At 39.0% G+C, this 18,840-nt stretch overlaps 2 protein-coding genes across 12 annotated transcripts in view; one reads left to right on the top strand and one right to left on the bottom strand.

Moving 5' to 3' along the window:
• sgip1a (SH3GL interacting endocytic adaptor 1a) overlaps nucleotides 1–10,873 on the top strand; it is a 71,001-nt gene extending 60,128 nt beyond the window's left edge. For 10 of the 11 annotated variants that reach the window (XM_020602758.1, XM_020602759.1, XM_020602757.1 and 7 more), the window contains 8 exons: nucleotides 2,819–2,878; nucleotides 3,805–3,916; nucleotides 4,852–5,007; nucleotides 7,076–7,217; nucleotides 7,300–7,502; nucleotides 7,847–7,911; nucleotides 8,787–8,951; nucleotides 9,938–10,873. In XM_020602758.1, coding sequence (XP_020458414.1) covers nucleotides 2,819–2,878; nucleotides 3,805–3,916; nucleotides 4,852–5,007; nucleotides 7,076–7,217; nucleotides 7,300–7,502; nucleotides 7,847–7,911; nucleotides 8,787–8,951; nucleotides 9,938–9,960 — 926 coding nt within the window. In that variant the 3' untranslated portion in view covers nucleotides 9,961–10,873. The remainder of the gene's footprint in view (nucleotides 1–2,818; nucleotides 2,879–3,804; nucleotides 3,917–4,851; nucleotides 5,008–7,075; nucleotides 7,218–7,299; nucleotides 7,503–7,846; nucleotides 7,912–8,786; nucleotides 8,952–9,937) is intronic. The other variant, XM_020602761.1, reaches the window with a different exon arrangement.
• Nucleotides 10,874–12,729: 1,856 nt separating this feature from the next.
• Nucleotides 12,730–17,043, bottom strand: insl5a (insulin-like 5a). The gene is made up of 2 exons (XM_020602809.1): nucleotides 16,804–17,043; nucleotides 12,730–15,490 (listed from the first exon to the last, which is right to left on the bottom strand). Exons 1-2 carry the CDS (start codon nucleotides 16,973–16,975, stop codon nucleotides 15,351–15,353), a joined length of 312 nt encoding a protein of 103 aa, XP_020458465.1. The 5' UTR covers nucleotides 16,976–17,043; the 3' UTR covers nucleotides 12,730–15,350.
• Between the last annotated feature and the right edge of the window lie 1,797 nt (nucleotides 17,044–18,840).

Here is an 18,840-nt window from a genome sequence, read left to right as displayed (position 1 = left end):
TCAAGTCTGGCCGTCGCCATATTGATAAAGCTTCACACCTCCTACTCAGCCTAATCCAAAAATGGGCAAAAAGGCAGAGCGTGATTGGAGCTCTATAGACAGTTAGCAGCCAGCCATCTATGGTGGGACCCTCCTGCCTGTCACTCAGAGTGGCCACGTCCTTAATTATGAGCTCTTTAGTCATTTTCCTTTTTCAAATAGTTCGATTTAAATATTTTAAGGGCATGAAATACTACAAATATCTAGTATTTCAGAAGAAAAATTATTTGGTAGAAGGCAGGGGAAAATTGCATAATTTTAAGTAGAATTCATATGTTTTTGATTCTCTCGTCATATTAATAACCTGTTATCCTTCAGATGTTGTAATTCATTGTTCAGTGGTCGGTAGTTTACTGAGCACTCAGGCGATCCCTAGTAACTCAGAAGGTCTGGAAATATAGTATTAGGTGACCTTTACACATTTATCACATATTTTTGTAAAAGTGAACATCAGTTACTGTTAAATCTACCACTTGAAATGAGCCAAATGATAAAGACGTTGTAGGATGTTCAGTAAATGGTGAAAGCTAACGTGAATGCTATTTTTATTCATTACAGCAGTACTGTATGTTTTTTTTTATCACAGGCTGCTACTGAAAGATAAAAGACATATGGAAATTCATTTTATTGATTCATTTTTTTATGTTTTTTTATCATTGTTTTATTTTATTTATTTATTTATTTTTTTAGTTAGAGTGGAGAAGCAGACAAGAAAGGGACAGAAAGAGAAGCACACAACTGTAGCCACGTGGTTCCCAACCCCCGGTCCTCGTGGATCATTTGTTATTTATTATTATTATTGTTATTGTTATAGTTATTTTTCTTTCATTGGTCTTCCGGATCTTATTTTGAAAAACGACTGTTTCCGCCCTCGCCTCACTACCACACTTGGCTCTGGCACACCATTTCACGCATCAGCACACAAGCTAACCCTTGAAAAAAAATTAACCAAAACCAAAATTCACTGGAGAGCTTTTTCGGGAAGGAACAAGCAAATGATGGCACAGCAGAAGAGTCACAGACTGCCAGCAAAAAGAAAGCTGCATTTAAAAGAAAATACCACGATTCCTACCTAAGTTGCAGGTTCATCGCAACAGGTGATGCACAATCTCCACACCCGCTATGCATAATTTGCGGTGACTGACAAGCTAATGAAGCCACGAAACCCTCAAAAATGCTCCGCCACATTGAGACAAAACACCCTGCGTTAAAAGACAAGCCCTTGAAATTTTTTGAAAGAAAAAAACATGAACATGAAGGACAAAAACAGTTATTGAGGGCCACCACTTCAACAAATGTGTCTACGCTGAAAGCATCATTCTTAGTTACAGAGTAGACTGGATATACGGAACACAATTCGAGTGTCACTGTCTCCCATCACCCCCCAGATGGGACCATCTAGTTGCAGGGAAACAAGCCCAGGGCTTCCACTGACTCTGCATTATGGTGAGTTGATATTATAGTGTAGAATTATTGTAATTGCCTAATATAAAGTGTAATTGTTGCATTCAGATTACATACTTTCTTGTTGCAACCCCCGTGAAAAATTTTCATGCATGAAACTGGTCCCTGGTACAAAAAAGGGCCTCTGCTCTACTGTACTGTATGTGTCCTCACTACTCTTCCCCTAAGATTCCCTCTTTGCTGTACTTGTTCCCTATTTTTTATTATGTTCTGAAGTGAAAGGTACCAACATGTATTTTAAAACTGGGAACTTGTCAAAGTTTACCATAGCTGTCAGCTGTTTGCAGTTTAGCCTGACTAATATTGGCTTTTTTAGGCCAGTGCCAGTACACATATTTGACGGTTTAAATCTGATGACAATATATTTGAGACTGCTCTTTACACTAAACTGTAATAAGCAAAGTTTTGCTAATTTGTCCTTCTGGCTAATGCAGTATATCAGTCTAGCTTTTATTTATGGGCAATTTTTTGGTAGTATACTTCAAACCAAAGCTAACCAGGACTGTCTGAATGATCTTTATTTTGGTCTCTGTGTCATTTGAGGACTTCAGGTGTTCTGAAAGATCCACTTTTGTAGTCTGTGTCCATTGGAGGATCCAGCCCTTGAAATTGGGATGCAGCATCTCTGTGCACCACAGGTCTTAGTCTCATGACTGCTCCCTCCAGTGCTATTTGATACATGGCAGTCAGCCTTCATAATTTGAAAAGTAGAGGCCTGAAAGAAAATGTGAGCACTGAGGGAAAAAGTCTAAGAAAATTACACATATTATGAATGTTGAAGAAAGTTGTCCATGTTTTGTGGTGGACCCATAGTATCACCTAAGTTGCCGCAAGATCATTCTGGAAAAAACACTGACTGCTGCCCTGTAATCAGCAGCCATCAAACGCTCTCCTCTGGCCGACCCTCTCAGACACTTTAGTCTTGACTTCCCCTCTCCTCTCCAGTATTTCACATAAATATTGAGTCACACCACTACCAGCATCGAGTAACACACACCTGGCCTTCTCTCCACCTGATTCTTGCCTTTCCTCAAGCGCTCCTACAGCCACAACAAACATCCTGTCTCATCCATGTTGTCACATCCAGCTGGTGTCTCGGCCCCTCCGTCTCTCTCTAGCCACCACTTCCACATTTCACCTCACTGTGATGTGTGATAGACATGTGAGACTCACACTGCTGTCCTTCTCTCCCCCCTCCTCACCTTTCCTCACCCACTTCCCTCCTTTTCATCCCTCTTCCTCCTCCCTCCTCCTCATCCTTTTCTCCTGACTTCTCACCCACTCCTCCAATCCTTGACCCCTTGACCCCACACAGAGAATGACCAGCCATCCCTTGTATGGTTTGACAGAGGGAAGTTTTATTTAACCTTTGAAGGTAAGTTGTCTCTGCACCAGGGTAGTGTGCACACCCACACTCTTCTGAGGTTCATTTATGCAAGCTTTGCCCCTGCCCTGCCCTTCTCTGCCCTGCCCTGCCCTGCCCTGTCTTTCCTCTCTTCCCCCCTCCTAGTTCATCATCCTAACCCACACCATGCTAGCTCCTGGCTGAGCCCCCTCATATGCGGACCTTTAGGCAGTGCTGTCATATCTTCCTCTACTTCTTCTTCCTGACATTGTTCATTCACTTGTAGTCTGCACCGATCACCTCTCATTCCCTGAAAAATCGTCATTCTTCGTATACTTAACTAATCTCTCTGTCACCACTTTTCTCCTATTGGTTGTATGGTTTTTGGTTTGATCTTTGGGCTCTTTGATCTTCTATGATCTTGTCAGATAATTCAGCTTTAACAGCATGTCTGGAAGGCGCATGTCTTTTATACATCTACTTCTGTCTTTCTTGTTTCATCCACCTGCGCTTATTAAAAACAATTCTGCTTTAGAAAAATTGTAACATTTCTGGGAAAATTTGATTGATCTGTTTAGTTCTACAGTTTCACGGTCAAAGAGCAGAGAGTGAGGGGTATCCTCATACAACCTTACTAACACAAATGTTTGTTCTGATAGTTTCACAGTTTCATTTCATCACACCATCTTTGTTTCTCATTTCATCTACACATTGTTGGTTAAGAAAGGTGTAGAGTCCTGAATTAGGAGCAGGAACATGGAACATGTTTTTAATTCTTGTGTGTTTTATGCTCATGGTGAATTTCTTTTATGCATATTCTGATTTTCACATAGCTCTGATTTTGAATATTAAAAACAGAAAAGCATAACTAGTTATGAATCTGTCTTGTATCATTCAGTGTACTGAAATCTGTGTATTAATTTGAGTATGTATATGTGTGTATGTGTTACCTCCAGGCTGCTCCAGAGGGCCCAGTCCCCTCACCATGGGTGCTCAGGACACTCTTCCTGTAGCTGCTGCATTCACAGAGACAGTCAACGCCTTCTTTAAAGGAGCTGATCCCAGCAAGTAGGCCAACAAATATCTCCACACTGCACACACTGAGTCATTACAATAGGAGTCACCAATAGCTGCAGTCATTATTAATAATACATGATTAATCCTTACAACATTTTAAAATAATGCTTAAACAGATGTACAGATTATATGTAGGTGGCTTTAAAATGTTTGTGTTCAAAACACTATTGAAAATGTTGAGCATAAAGACTTATTCTTGAACTAGAAAACAGTAGAAGAGTTTTAATTCAAGGTCCACTTGCTAGATTTCTCTTGAAGCTGATATTTTTTTATTCATGTTGTATTTATGCATCACATTCAGATGATTCACCTGAGTTACTTCATAGTTGTTGACAAATCGACTACAGCAATTAACACTTGAGACCTTGCTTTCCTCTTGTTGTGACCATATAGTGTTTATACTCTTAATTCTTTATTGAATGTTTTCTATGTTGCTTATAAATGCTCCAGGGTTGCACTAAATATGCAGTTGCACTGAGTGACATTTTGCTTTATTATAGTTAATATGGCCTATACACTTTGATTGAGTTTTCCAGCTATGCTCTTGCTTTGTAATATTTTATAGGTTGTGTAAATCATGAGTTTCAAAACATTAAGTCTGTAATTGAGTCTCAAGGGGCACAAACTTTCATAAAGAAATGACTCTATGAGAAATACATCAGAGCTTAAAGCTGACCCAAGTCCATTTTTATTAAGAAAGGCAATGAAGAAAAACAGAGAAAACTGTACTGTGTATGTTTGTCCACCATGTCGATCTCAATCTTTCTCTAACCCCTTCCTCCTCCTCCTCCTCCTCCTCCTCCTCCTCCTCCTCCTCCTCCTCCTCCTCCTCCTCCTCCTCCTCCTCCTCCTCCTCCTCCTCCTCCTCCTCCTCCTCCTCCTCCTCCTCCTCCTCCTCCTCCTCCTCCTCTTCGTCTTCCTCTCAGGTGTGTTGTGAAGATCATAGGTGAGATGGTTTTGTCATTTCCAGCGGGAATCACACGGCACTTTGCCAATAACCCGTCCCCCACTGTGCTAACCTTCAGCATAACCAACTACAGTCGGCTGGAGCATGTGCTGCCTAACCCCCAGCTCCTCTGCTGGTAATGACACAGCTGTGAACTCTCCACCTTACTCTCAGATGTAGAATAATAAATTCAGTTTGTCACTGGGCAGGTTGAAGAGGTTGAAAGACAGGACGCTGTAAGTTTTACTGTATCCTCTTCCACATGTGAACGCTTAATTGTCTAACTTCAAAATTCCCCCTCATTTCTCATGCTGTGAGTGTCACAAATTAACTAATTAAAAACCAAATCAAATGCTACTACTTACTATGCATTATATTTTGTGATAATTTATGATTTGCCTGGAGAGCATGTGAGGTAATGGCTTAAAGGGCATGCTACATGTTCACCTTCATGATGTATTAGTAAATTATAAATAGAAATATAAATTCTTTATCAGCAGTTTTTGTCCCAGTTCATCATATAAATCATAATATATTTCATAATGTTTGTTTCCACACAGATTCTTCTTCCCATACTTAACAGTATTTAAAAGTATCAAATTTGATTGATATTTTATACACAAAAGGAAACTCAATTTGCTTCATATAAAAGTGACTAAATATATATCAGCAAGAACAAACGTTTAAAAAAAACAATCTGAAAAGGTGGTTATAAAATGCAAGGATGTTCAAGTAGAGGCTATTTAAAATGCATTAAAGATATAATTGGCATTCCTTTTTTTTTGCATTCCTGGAAAAGCAAAAGGAAGCTCGATTTTGAAAATAGCCAGCCAAAGAAATCCCCCCAAATCCACTCCTCCAAAACACAACGCACACTGCTACATGGACTATAACAAATGCCCCCCAAACAAAACCCCAATAATCACCAGTCCAGCAGAAACACAGCCACCATGGCATCGCTTTCTCTCAACTGTCACCATTGTTCAAAAGCCTCACCCACTCCTCCAATCCTTGACCCCATGATCCCACACAATGTTAATTCTGATTTTCGTTCTTGCAGCAGCAACTTTTTAGTTGCAACTTTCTCGTATACAGTCTATGTTTGCAACTAAAAGCTGCTGTGGGTACATTCTCTGCCATATCTTGCTAGTCTTAGCTATAGAAGCTCATGCAATGAGTAATGATCAGTGAGGTCATGCCAGCTGAGTGCTGAGTACTGAGTCATCGTGATGTCATCTGAGTTTTCAGACAAACTAATTGAACAAAGGTCAGCTTTTGTTTGTTGTCCTTTGAGTCATGCTGCAAAAGACTCAAGAAGCACAACAACTCAGACCATTAAAATTTGAATTCAACACTAATAAAATCACCACTTATAATGGTACTTTTAAATATATTACTTCACAATACAGTAGCTTAACTGACGCTGTTGCATTATGCAACTTTTGGGAATCGAGCTAATGCTGGAATGAGACTTCAAACCAGCCCTCCCTCTCCCTGCTTTTACACTTCACCAAGCCCTTTAAATGTTAGTTGTTTTGAAATTACAACAAATAACAAGGCTACAAAACTTACTGGTAAAGCAGAAAAATAATAACAAATCGGCATCTATTTGGCAATCGTTCACATCTGCTGATGTATGTTCTTGATCTAAACCAAACTTCACTGGTTTCTTTTCATTTCTCTTCTGTTAATTTAAGAGTCTTTATTGTCTTACTGTCTTTGCCATGTACACCATCTTAACTAATGCCAGAATAAGGACTTAGCCTTAGCAACATGAATGCGCTCCCACCCCTGAGTTCAGCCTTCTTTGAATGTTTAGAGGGGCGAGTCTTGCTCAATTCTGTTTCAGAGAAGCCTTTGACATTTATTCTACACATTAAGATATATTTTGGACCATATTTTTTGCTAAAAACCATTCAAAAACACAGCATGCTGTAGTTTTAGTTGTGATTAATTATGAAATAAAATGTAATTAATGTTTCCCTTTTAAAAATGGAAGCTATTTACTCCTAGACCCCACATAGCTGCTGTAAAACCAGTATAAAGTACAACTCCTTGTGCCTCATTGTGAAAATTTAAATGCTTCCTTGTGCCATCACTCTACTTATGCAACATGTGAGAGTGCACATTCACTAGGTTAAAAGATCAGCAGGATCATGATAAATGTCTGTGTTTTAATTGTGCATTTCTATGTGCTTCCCCAGTGACACCACCACCACCACACAAGTCAAGGTTGATGCCAAGGACTTCTGGGTAAACATGCCAAATCTGATTTCCCATTTAAAGAAAGTGGCAGAGCAGAAGCCACAAGCAACATACTATAACGTGGACATGCTCAAGTATCAGGTAAGCCTGGCTCACGGGCATCTAAAAGCTAATGGTTTTGGCCCACCAGGTTTACATTGCGTCTACACCTTTGTCTGTGTAGGTAACGGCACAGGGCCTTCAGTCCACTCCACTGAACCTGGCGGTAAGCTGGAGGTGTGAGCCCACCAGCACTGATCTTAGGATAGACTATAAATACAATGGGGAGGCCATGTCGAAGCCAGTGGCCCTCAACAATGTCCAGTTCCTCGTCCCTGTCGATGGAGGGGTTTCAAAACTACAAGCTGTCTTACCTCCTGCTGCATGGTACTGTCCAGACATTTTCTAGACTTGTTCTTATGTATTATGTAGCTGATAGGCTGATATGGTAAAGAGGTTGGTTAGGTGTGTATACAGCACTGAATTTTGCTTGTTTACAAAGAACTGTGGTGCACTGGTGAACAGCATCAAAATCATAAAATGAAGCTGTTTGGTTTAATTTTGTTGATACTGACAGTACACATTACACAGGGTAAGTTTCAGCATCATATGTCTGATCCATATCTAAATTAGAAATGATATGTAATTTCACTCTTTACATTTTATATGTGTAATGTAATAATTTAGGTTTAATGGTCTCACTGGTTTTCTATTCTCTTAAATCCCAACAGGAATGCAGAGCAGCAAAGAATGCTTTGGAAGATTCCTGATATTTCACAGAAATCTGAAAATGGAGGTAGGTCAAGTATCATAATATTGATACATATATAAAACACCTGTGGGACTGTGGGAAATACACCACAATGGAAACCAGGGGTACTGCGCCGAGATCACCTTTGTATGTACATGCAGCAAATTGGCACTCCCTGTTCAAGAATAACAGAATCAGCCATAACCTGGTAAAACATCTGAGGTAACGTTGCCATGGGAATACAAAGTGTATGAGAAACCAGTGCCTCCTGTCCAGCAGGGGTGTTGCACATTAGCAAACATCGGAATATTTACTGAGAACCTATAGAGTTTAATTTGTGGATCTGAGATGGCAGACTGACGTCTTATGACCTACTTTAATTTGTTGGCCTATTTCCTGTAACGGCCAGAAGGCCTCAGGGAATACCTGATGTCCAGAAGCAGGACAGTAAAGCTGATTATTTAGTTCTCTGTAGGACAGAAAACATAATCTAGCTCAAACATGATCAGTTTAACCTTGATTCTTTTGGATATGGATGACATATAATGTCTTTCTCTTGGTATCATAGCTCATTGTTTGGTATCTTTTTATGTCCTTTGACAGGAAAGATGATGTGCAATTTTTTAATTTTCCTGTCAAATCAGTCTCATTCAGTGCTTCCCTGAAATTTCCATCTAGCAATTATTTTGACATTGGCTTTGATATGATTACCTGTATATACTCAAATAGAACTTCTACCTGTGTTTATTCTTTCAGGAGCAACATCTTTCTGCTGTCTGTCCAAAATAGTTTCCAAAGCTGTTTATGTTTGAATCTTTGATCTCGGTTCCACTTTGTACACCCCTGTGTATAAAAGAGATATGAAGAGACCTCTTCTTGTGGCTGTCAGATGTCTTTCTAAATACAAACTCTTCCCTCAGGTGTGGGGTCATTGTTAGCACGCTTCCAGCTAACAGAAGGGCCCAGTAAACCAGCACCGCTGGCAGTACAGTTCACCAGTGAGGGCAGCACCCTGTCAGGCTGTGACATTGAACTGGCTGGGCCAGGATACCGCTTCTCTCTCATCAAGAAGAGGTTTGCCGCAGGTCAGTTTAACAATATACAGTTACTGTATGAACGTACTTTAGCTCATGATGATGGCTGGCTGTCACTGTCACTCACATTAAAGTGGTAAGACTGGCCGGTCAAAGGTAAATAGAACAAGTTTCTAATCAAAAGGTTTAGGCTGAAGCAGAGGAATTCATCCAAGGTGGGCTTCCAAGACAAACCCAGAGGCCCTCTGGGCCACCGGTAACATCTATAGGTAACCCAACTCAGCAAGATCGAGACAGAAAAATGCTCCTCCATCGACAGATCAGCTTCTTCTTGCATATCATCCAACCTTTAAAGACTTTTTTTAGCAACAATTTTTGTGATTTAAAAAAAAAAAAATTTTTACTTTTCCTCAATCTGCCTTATTCTACACAGATTGAGGAGGTTGTGAGTATAAGGCAAGAATAGAAATCTTTGATTACTATGATTTTTAACATGTATTGCATTAACTATTTTGCTGTTTACATTTGCTACTGTAGATAAAGCAGCTAACCTGCAGTTAAAGTACAAATGTTTCCTTGCTTTTATTATAAATTAAAAAAGATGTGTTCATAACCTCTCATCAGTGATGTAAAAATACAGATTGTGTGTGAACAAGTCAGTTCCATTGATGAAGGCTCTAACTCTGAAATTAACATCTTAAATATCTTCCAGCAGCCATAACAACTTTTACACTAAGGGGGGAGCTGTTGTTAACTACAGTGTTTTTATTAGCATCTTTATTCAAGCTAGAAAGTTGCTAGTACAAAGGCAGAGGGGAAGGCTATAGGAAGAAGACCCAGCTCTTATTGTGCTGATGAACAGATCAAATCACTGGGCCAAAATACAACTAGCTTTCAGTATGCACCGTCTGTTTGAACTCACACCCAGTCTTTGCCTCTCATTTCTGCATTCTCAGAGTTGAAAACCTTTGCAATAGACTGATAAGAGTTCTTAATGGACTGAGATAAAACTTAAACATTTCATTGTTGTTTTTCAGGAAAATACCTGGCCGACAACTAACCCAACTAAGAGCAGCACTGTTGAACAATACAGTCGCAATGTACTGAGAATGACATCGAGGACAGAGGACAGACCAATGCCAGACAAGCTTTCCATTAACCTTTTCTGAACCCACAGGTCTGCAGCCTACCCAACAGTATTGTATAAGTTACATATACCATTGTGGAACTGTTCTCGGTCACGTAATTATTGTATTTGTATTCATTTCATAACTTCTGTATTGCTGCATTTAAACACCTGGGTTCTCTCTTCTAAAGTCTGTGCTTCTGTCTACATCTGCCTCTGGTCAATGTGTGGTTGTGTTTTTAAAAGTTTCACTGCAGCTGCCTGACCGAAGGTGTACAGAAAGAGCCTCAGCTAGATTATACTCTGGTTGACGGTTGTCGTCCCTTGTCCAGAAACATTTGGCTGTAAAAATATCCTTCAGTAATATCTTTGTGGTCAGACACACCTCAACCTCTGATATATCAAAACGTAGATTAATTAAAGCAAGGGCCTAGGACAGTACACAGCAAAGTTAAACACCTTCATTAGGACATACAAAAATCACAGCTCCGAGCTCAAAGCCTGGGAGAGCTGTCCTCACTGTGGCCATTTGTGTGGGGTTGACCTCAACTGAATGCATTTCCTGATCCATACGTTGTGTGCAATCAGATGAAACACAGGATCAAGTAGCTACAAAACACTAGAATTTCATGCATCACCTACTGGTACTTACAGGGTCACATGACTTTGAACCGCATCCTTTTTAATGCAACTGCACTGAGCAGTCAAACTTATTTTATCTGTCTGGAATATATACATGTGGAGAGGTTTTTAGCAAGTTAGGCAGCTGCAATGATAAATCAACATACTGGTTGCAAAATAAGAAAAACATGTTTTAATGTCAGAATAAAAGAAGTGTACAAAGTGTCATTTTAAATCAATAGTGTATACAGTATCCTAAAGGGCGTTTGGTGTTTTCCTTGTATTGTCTGTTGTTCCTAGGACAGCAGTGTTAGACTCGAGTTCATGACAGCATTCTATTTTTATTTATTATGATGTTGTATAAAATAGAATGCTGTCTATGAATAGAATTTGAATGGTATCACACAATTCAGACCCTTAAAGGTATAAATATTTGAATTCTCTTTTTTTGTTATCTGTGTAGTTGGGTAACCCGTGTACAGTATAAGGTATAATTTTTGAATTTATTTCAGATATAATTTTTTAACTCAAGTTCAGCAGAAGATTTCAGCTATATATATATGGGTGGGGGATAATTTAAAGGAAAAGATAAATATCTTCCTGGATGCTGTGTATTGCTTTGTGAAAGTAGTGTTAATGTAGTTTTAGTTATTACCATGGGCAAAGTCCACATTTTAATATTTTGGGAAATACACTTGCCAATACACTTGCTTCTTGACAAGAGTTAGATGAGATGATCGGTACCACTCTCATATATGTTAAATATAAAGCTGGAGCCAGGATGTGATTAGCTTAGCTTAGCATAAAGACTGGAAAATGTTGCGTCTAAAGATAACAAAAGCTCACTGATTATGTATGTCTGCATTGTTTAGTCTTTACAAAGAACTAAGTGTTTATTGGTGGTTAACAAGATGTACAATTTCTTTTCTAGCTTTAGAGGCACTGGTATGTAGACTCTTAGCCATACTATTGGTAATGTTGGTCACTTAGTCTGCCATCTTGGTCCAGACATTTCACTGTAAAGACAAAGGGCAGGCTGACAGCTCCCACAAGTGAAGCCACCAGAAATTAACCCTAACCCTAACCCTGGTGGCTGGTTACAGTATAGTTCATAAGTCCTGCTTCCTGTATGTTATTGGATGGGACATGAGCCAAAATAAAAACTCAAAGTACAAATCAGATAAATTTTTCTCACAGGTCAGTTTTGTGGTTTTTGCTAGATATTATCACACTGATGTGTGTACCAGTGGTAGTTTTACTGGTAAGTTTGTTTTTAATAAGTTATTTTATGATATAGAAGAGGTGTACTTCAGATGATTTGACAGCTTTGATTGGCAGTCCAATGCTGTCATGCCACTTCTGGTCACTACTGCACAGAATCTGTTTGCAACAAAGCAAGATGGCAGCCACCATATTCACGAGTGCATAGTGGAGGGAAGTGGTCATGCCTTGTCCATTGCATACTGTATATGTCAGTGGTCTCGACTGAAATATCTAAACTCTTAAATTGATTACCACTAAGTGTTGTACAGACATTTTGGTCCCCAGAATAATTTGTTCAATACTGCTGACCAATTGACCAAATATCAGTTTAGTGCAAATTTTAAAATACTATAATGCTAACACACTAAACTAACATGTTGTACATTGTTAATATATTTTTGTAAACATAAGTATGTTAGCGTTGTTGCTGTGAGCATGTTAGAAAGCTGCTGTTAGCATTTAGCTCAAATCACCACTGTGCCAAAGTACAGCTACACAAAGCTGCTAGTATGACTCTTTATTCTTGTTTACCATTGGGCAGAGTCAGCCTTCTGGTCTTTGTGCTTAGCTAAGCAAGCCAGCTGCTGGTTGTACTGTAGCTTCATATTTAACAGTCAGATTTAAGACTGATATCCATCTTCCAATCTAATTCTCAACAAGAAAGCAAACAAACCTGTTTCCCAAAATGTTGACCTATTCCCTCAAATTAACGTCAAGGCAACGACAACTAAAACAATCAGTTATCCTTGAGTATTGATGAAGCTTGGTTGTGCAACTACTGGAACAGGATTTGTTCCTGGGACCAGCTTGTTTTTTTTCCCTTCTCATTCAAATCTCAACCTGCTAAAACAAAAGAAACAATCATATTGAGTCACTATTGTCAGTTCCTACATCCTCCTCCTCTATTATCACCTTGACCTATGTGTCATAAGCTTCTCACCTGTTTGTTACCTGTTCCCATTCATTTCAGTAGTACCTAAACCCCCTGGTTATATCATAAGCACATCCCTGATCATCTGACCAGCACTTGAATCCATGACTTTATTTTGCTTAATTGTAAAGGTCTCTGTGAGATGACATGAGTTAAATGAGGTTGTGAAACGAGGTTAAGTCAAACAGAATTGTTTTCTTTTGTGTGTGTGTGTGTGTGTGTGTGTGTGTGTGTGTGTGTGTGTGCGCGCGCCCCAGGACAGTTGGTCCTCTGTCAAGGAGAATAAGCTGAATATTTTTAAAATGGATAAAAATGAAAAAAGTTATATTGTTTAATGTAAAAATAACACTGTGCTTATGATGTTGAACTTCCTGAATGTTCTGACACTCAACATGAAGAACAAAAAGTGTGTGTGAAGTGTAGCCTGAAGATCTCTGTACTGTATGTCAGCATTCTGCTAAATGCAGCTGATCATAGTCCTTTCAAAGCTGTTATAGAAGCACCTTGATTTATGACAAGAGGGCTATTTATCCCACACCAATATTCCTGCTCAATAATGTAGTACTTGGACAAAAATAAATGTACTTATTTGACCACCGGGAAAAGTCAGATCTAGGTCATGCAGGTAAAATTTAAATCTTGTTCTTCACCAGATTTTTTGTGTGCAGACTTCATCTAAAAGAACATTGACATTTTATTCTGTATCGGTGAAGTGATGATGATTGGTGCAGTTTAGCTTCTGGTAATACATTAGCTTGGTAACATTTCCTTTCAGTCTTGTCAGTCTGTCATCTAGTTGACTGATCAGCATGCCTGAGAGAAAGTGGTTATCTCCTGGGTGAATCTTGAAGACACAACAGTCACTATAACATTATCTACGTACATCATGCATTTGTTTTAAATTACCACTACATTACATCTCAGATGTATTTCAGCTTGAAAGGCAAAGCAACATCTCCCCAGTTTCTTGGTTGTTAGATTATTCTTTGCATTTCTAATCAAACAATGGAACAACACTTGCATTTTGCAGATTTTCATCTTCATGGTGATTTTGTTCTGCAGTAATTAATTATTGCATACAGAGCCTGCAGTCAATGGTGAGGCATCTATGATGATAAACAGTACTGAAATGACATGTGCTGAGTGTCAGTTACCTGTATTAATGTTGAGAAGTGAGCAGGGGGTGTGTTTGTGTGCTATAAGCCAGAATGCTTATTGGTTCTGTACCGTTAACCTCAAACACGTGCAAGCTGTTTGTACAGTTGCATAAGATGAACTGGGAAACTTAATTTGCTTCTTTCCAAAACCATTAAAAGTTATAACTGGGTGCCTCTTTTTGCGGTTTTCTTTGTCATTCTGTGTTTAGTCTTTCTTGTGAAAAAGGGATAGAAAGGAAAAATGGCATGTAATAAAAGTCCCCAGGCAGGTGTGAACAGGGGACACTGCTCATGGTTGGTGCATTAACTCTTACTACTGTAGGCCAGTGGTTCCCATCCATTTGCATTGCTTGTGCCCCCTTAATATGAAGGAATAGCTTGTGACCTGTTGCATTTCTATAAGTTGCGAGCTGTTCAGCCAAAGAATGACTTTCTTTTCTTGAGCTGTAATGTGAATTTTTTTTAGAGAGCTGAATAAAAACAACTGTAGAATGTTTCACAGAAAAGAAGCAAATATTGGAGAAAAATCTGAGAAACAATCAAGGTTTTGTTTTCCCAGCTGAGGAACCTTTCACGGTCAAGGTCAGTGACCTCACATCTTTCCCATTCCCATGATTTAGACTGCTTGGCGAGGCAGATAGCTGTGAGGCAGTAATTCTAGTTTGACTTTGTTTTGTAATGATGTTATGACAATCATAATGGCCCTATTTTTTTCAGAAATGAACTAAGGAACTTGCTTGTGACCCCTTAATTTGAAGGAATACCGTATCTCCTTGTGACAGATCATCAAAGTTTGCACATGTATATACTGTAAATTGTAAGCATTGTCTAGTGTTCAATGCCCAGGACTGTAATTTTAAATAAGATCTCACACTTCACAGGATGTAAAGCCTGTGCAAGAACATTTATTTGAACAAAATAGCAAAATGATAGAATGAGCTCAAACAAATCTGCAACACTGTGGATGCTTGCTACATAAGCGTCACACAATATATCTGTCCTCTCTAGCTGTTAATCCTATCCTTGAGTGCATTTATTTCAAGTTTTGTTTCTTAATTATTGTAAATTGGTTTATATAAAAATTAATTTTTGTGGTAGTGCATGTTCCAGGGCAGGTTCAGAAATGTGCTCACAGATGCTCAAGTGGTCCACATTCACATCTACAAACCTTACAATTCAAAATTAAAATATTAAAAGCGATTAGACAAGTAGAAGTTGTAGATATGAGCACTATTATACATACAATACACTGGTTATATTGTTTTAAAACATCAGCAATGTGATTAAGGCAAGGCAAAATGGGAGAAAGTCATTTTGGTCGGTTTGAGATGGAAGAAAAGAGGCGGTTGTTGTCAGCAGAGGTTGGTGAGGTCGCTCTTCCTGCAGCCCACCTCGCAGCACACGGCAGTTAGCACTTTGTTATAGTCTCTTTTGGTCAACTCGGGGCCTTTGCTATAGCTTTCCGAGCTGCTCTGGTCCCCTGTGGACAGACCTGGAACAAAATACAATGAATGAATGCTAAAGAAAAGCCGTCAACATTTAGTCTAACAACCATGTTTCTACACACTTTCCTCTTCTAGTCTCAGTGTGTGTGTGTGAACAGCTGTTTCAAATCAGTCTTATGTCATTTATGTCCATGTTCCCATCAAATAAAGACACTAGAGATTAACTCAGTACCATTTGTTTTTTCCAGTGTCACTTTACTGGTTCTGATCAGCACAACTAATAGGCTAACTGGGTTTGTTTCTGTGTAACAGCCAGTACGAGTGAGGCACCCAGGAAACGGACTGCTCCAGCATTTAATCATGATATGTGTGGCCTGAACAGCACACGGCATGTCTGAGAGGGGACCTGTGTCCTTGCACACCCTGAACAGACTCTGAGTTAATGGTATACAGTGTGCAAATGATACGGCCAGGAAAGTTTCAGCAGTCTGGTTAAATGGAGAGCTGCCTAAGTGAAAGAAACTAGTGAAAAGGCTGAGGACACAGCAGTGAAAAGCTGAAGGCCACTAACTTTCAAAACAATTAATACCATTTAATATGATAGCTCTTTTTTGTTTTATTCAGAGGGATAATATCTCACATGCAGAAAACTTTACTCTCCACTTTGGGCAGAAGGACATAGAAGCTTGGTGAGATCACATATTGATGCCTGAGTAAGAAAAAGTAACATCAAAATATGGTTTAAAGAATTTTATTAGAAGAAAATTGTGAAAGAACAGTTTCAGGCAGATATGGAGAATAGGATAAACCACTAAAGGTGGATACAAACTGAAGGATTCATGTCTTCAGAGGTTTTACAAAATATACTGTAATTGAGACATGGTGTCCTTTCATCCTTAGACAGTAGTTAAACCTGTAAAATGTAGTAGCTCAGGAGTGAGCCAAATTAATTAACTTACGTAGTCAAACACAGTTTAAACTCACAGAACATTATCTCTAATTTCATAGGAGATCCCACAGTTTACAAAAATACCAATTAGAGTGCAGTATGTCGGGCTGAATTCTGGGGAAAGACAGGAATACCTGGAGTAAAGTATTACAGAATATTTACTGTACTGTATATGAAACTGACAGTGACAGAATAAATGCTATAGCTACTTAAATAGAAACAAAAAGTGAAAACTATTTTTCAGGAATTCTTACTGAGTTTAAGATTTCGAAGATGGACTTGACAAAAAAGTCCAAATAAATAGCCTAATAATAAGTAAGTAGTACAAATGGCTAGGGTTAGGGTTAGGTAGAAACTGTGTAGGTACATAATGTGCAGTACATCTGCTACAAAATAGGACTGAGGTCTCACCATCCATGTCTGACTCAGTGAAGAATCTCCTCCAGCGGGAGCCTCCGCAAGTGTAGACGACCGCCCTCAGAAACTCTCGACCGCAAAGCTTCACTGCCCTCACCTCTGCTCTCGCCTGGTGCATACACACCACTGCACACAGTAACAGAGGCAAAACCACCAAAGCCCGCATCTTGGATACCTGACTGTCTAAATATCTTTTTGTTTGGTTTGGTTTTATGCTCTCCAAACCCACTGAAGTTCTTCTCTGTAGACGGGTCGTTGGTCCAGCACCCACATCTCCCTTCATTTTATACCATCCAACTTCCAGTTCATCAGTGCTGAATATCTCTCCTCCTCCTTCTAACCGGCCTTTAGCCCATCCCACACACAAACACGAACACACATGCAGTCATTTTATGTTTCCACTCATCTCCACCATCATCATTTTTAGCTGTCAGAGTGACAACCATCAGCCTTTTACAACCCTCAGATGACAATCCCTTTAAATGAGGAGCAGCCTCCTCGGTCTCTCTCTGCAAATATATGATTTAAGGCTGTGATTGCACCAATCTTCACTATGCTGATCAGCTAACTGAGCGATGCAAAGCGATTCCCCCTGCACTCAAACAGATGTTGCATCTGTTTACAACTCTTTGATGGCCTGAATGTCTTTCACTTTACAGCATATGAGGGGGAAAAAGTCAATGTTGACAGTCCATCACTCAGGTCATTAAGGTGCTGCTCACAATGTGAAGAAATAGTCAGCAGGACATTTCAGTTCCATCATTAATGGTGGAGGTTCCATTTAGAATGTTTATATTATGTTATGTGTTTATTTGGACAGGCTATATGGTTGTTTCATTCCAGGAAAAGCCCAAACCAGTGACACGATCTGACAAACAAGTGTTGTTAGTGTAGCCATACCTCACTAAGCAAGAGTGAAATATGAAGATATGACAGTGTGTGACTGCAGGTGAGGATTATTTGTTACATCAGTTATAACAAGTAAAGAATTTAGTCCCCCTGTACCTTACAAAATGACGATATGACCAAAGGTTTTTGGACACCATCTGAATTTTTGTTTTAGGACTGTTCTTATGGTTTGGGCAAGATGCCTTTGTTTTTTGTTCAAAGAAGTAACGCTGCATCAGACAGTTATATTTCTGACACCAGTACACTTTTGGCAGTTTGGGGAAAAAATGATTCCTGTTTGATTACCATAAAGCTGTGAACTTTTTGCCCTGGGATTTACCTCACAGACTACAGGCTGCCTTTGGTTCTTGATGGAGACAGTAGAGAATGTCTGCACACAAGACGATTGTGCATAGAGAAACAAATACCCAAATGCATCAGTATTTATCAAAATGTATTAGGTTGCTAACAAGGAAACAAAATGTGATTTTAAGTAGAGTTAATGCAGACATTTGCACGGTATTTTAAATTTTTTGAACATGATCACATCTGATTACCACTTTCACAATTGTGTTATTTGCCTGATTGATTCACTTGCATTCACCTTCTTGAAATTCTTTGGTTGAAAAATGTCTGACTTCATCATGTCTCCCTCCAGTGGTTTAAAGTAAAATAAGTACATTCAGTCAGTACATTTTGAGGTACTTGTACTTTACTTGAGTATTACTCTTATGCTACTTTACACTTCTACCCCACTGTGCTTCAGAGGGAAATACTGAACTTTTTACTCTTCTGCATTTATTTGACTGCTTTAGTTACTAGTAACTGTGCAGATTCAAATTACTAAAACAAAATATAAGCAGAAACTAAATGTTTGTTGATGAGCACAAACAGGTGAAAGGTCACCCACCTCTACTACATGAAGGCAAAACAACCAAACTGAAGTTGAAGTTATTTATGGCTCTTTGTTATTTAGAATTTCTTTGTGGTTGTTTTGTATCTCTTTGTAATGATTTTGCATCATTTTGCCTCTTTGCAGATGTTTTACATCTCTTTGGTGTGGTTGTTGTGGTCATTTTGTGTCTCTTCTTGTTCATAATTAGGATGTCTGCAGATCAAATCTGTCCTAATGAGATTGTTCAT

The sequence above is a fragment of the Monopterus albus genome, unplaced genomic scaffold (assembly GCF_001952655.1).
Source record: "Monopterus albus unplaced genomic scaffold, M_albus_1.0 scaffold58.1, whole genome shotgun sequence".
Taxonomy (NCBI): Eukaryota; Metazoa; Chordata; class Actinopteri; order Synbranchiformes; family Synbranchidae; genus Monopterus; species Monopterus albus.
This window is presented reverse-complemented; position numbering and strand designations above follow the sequence as displayed.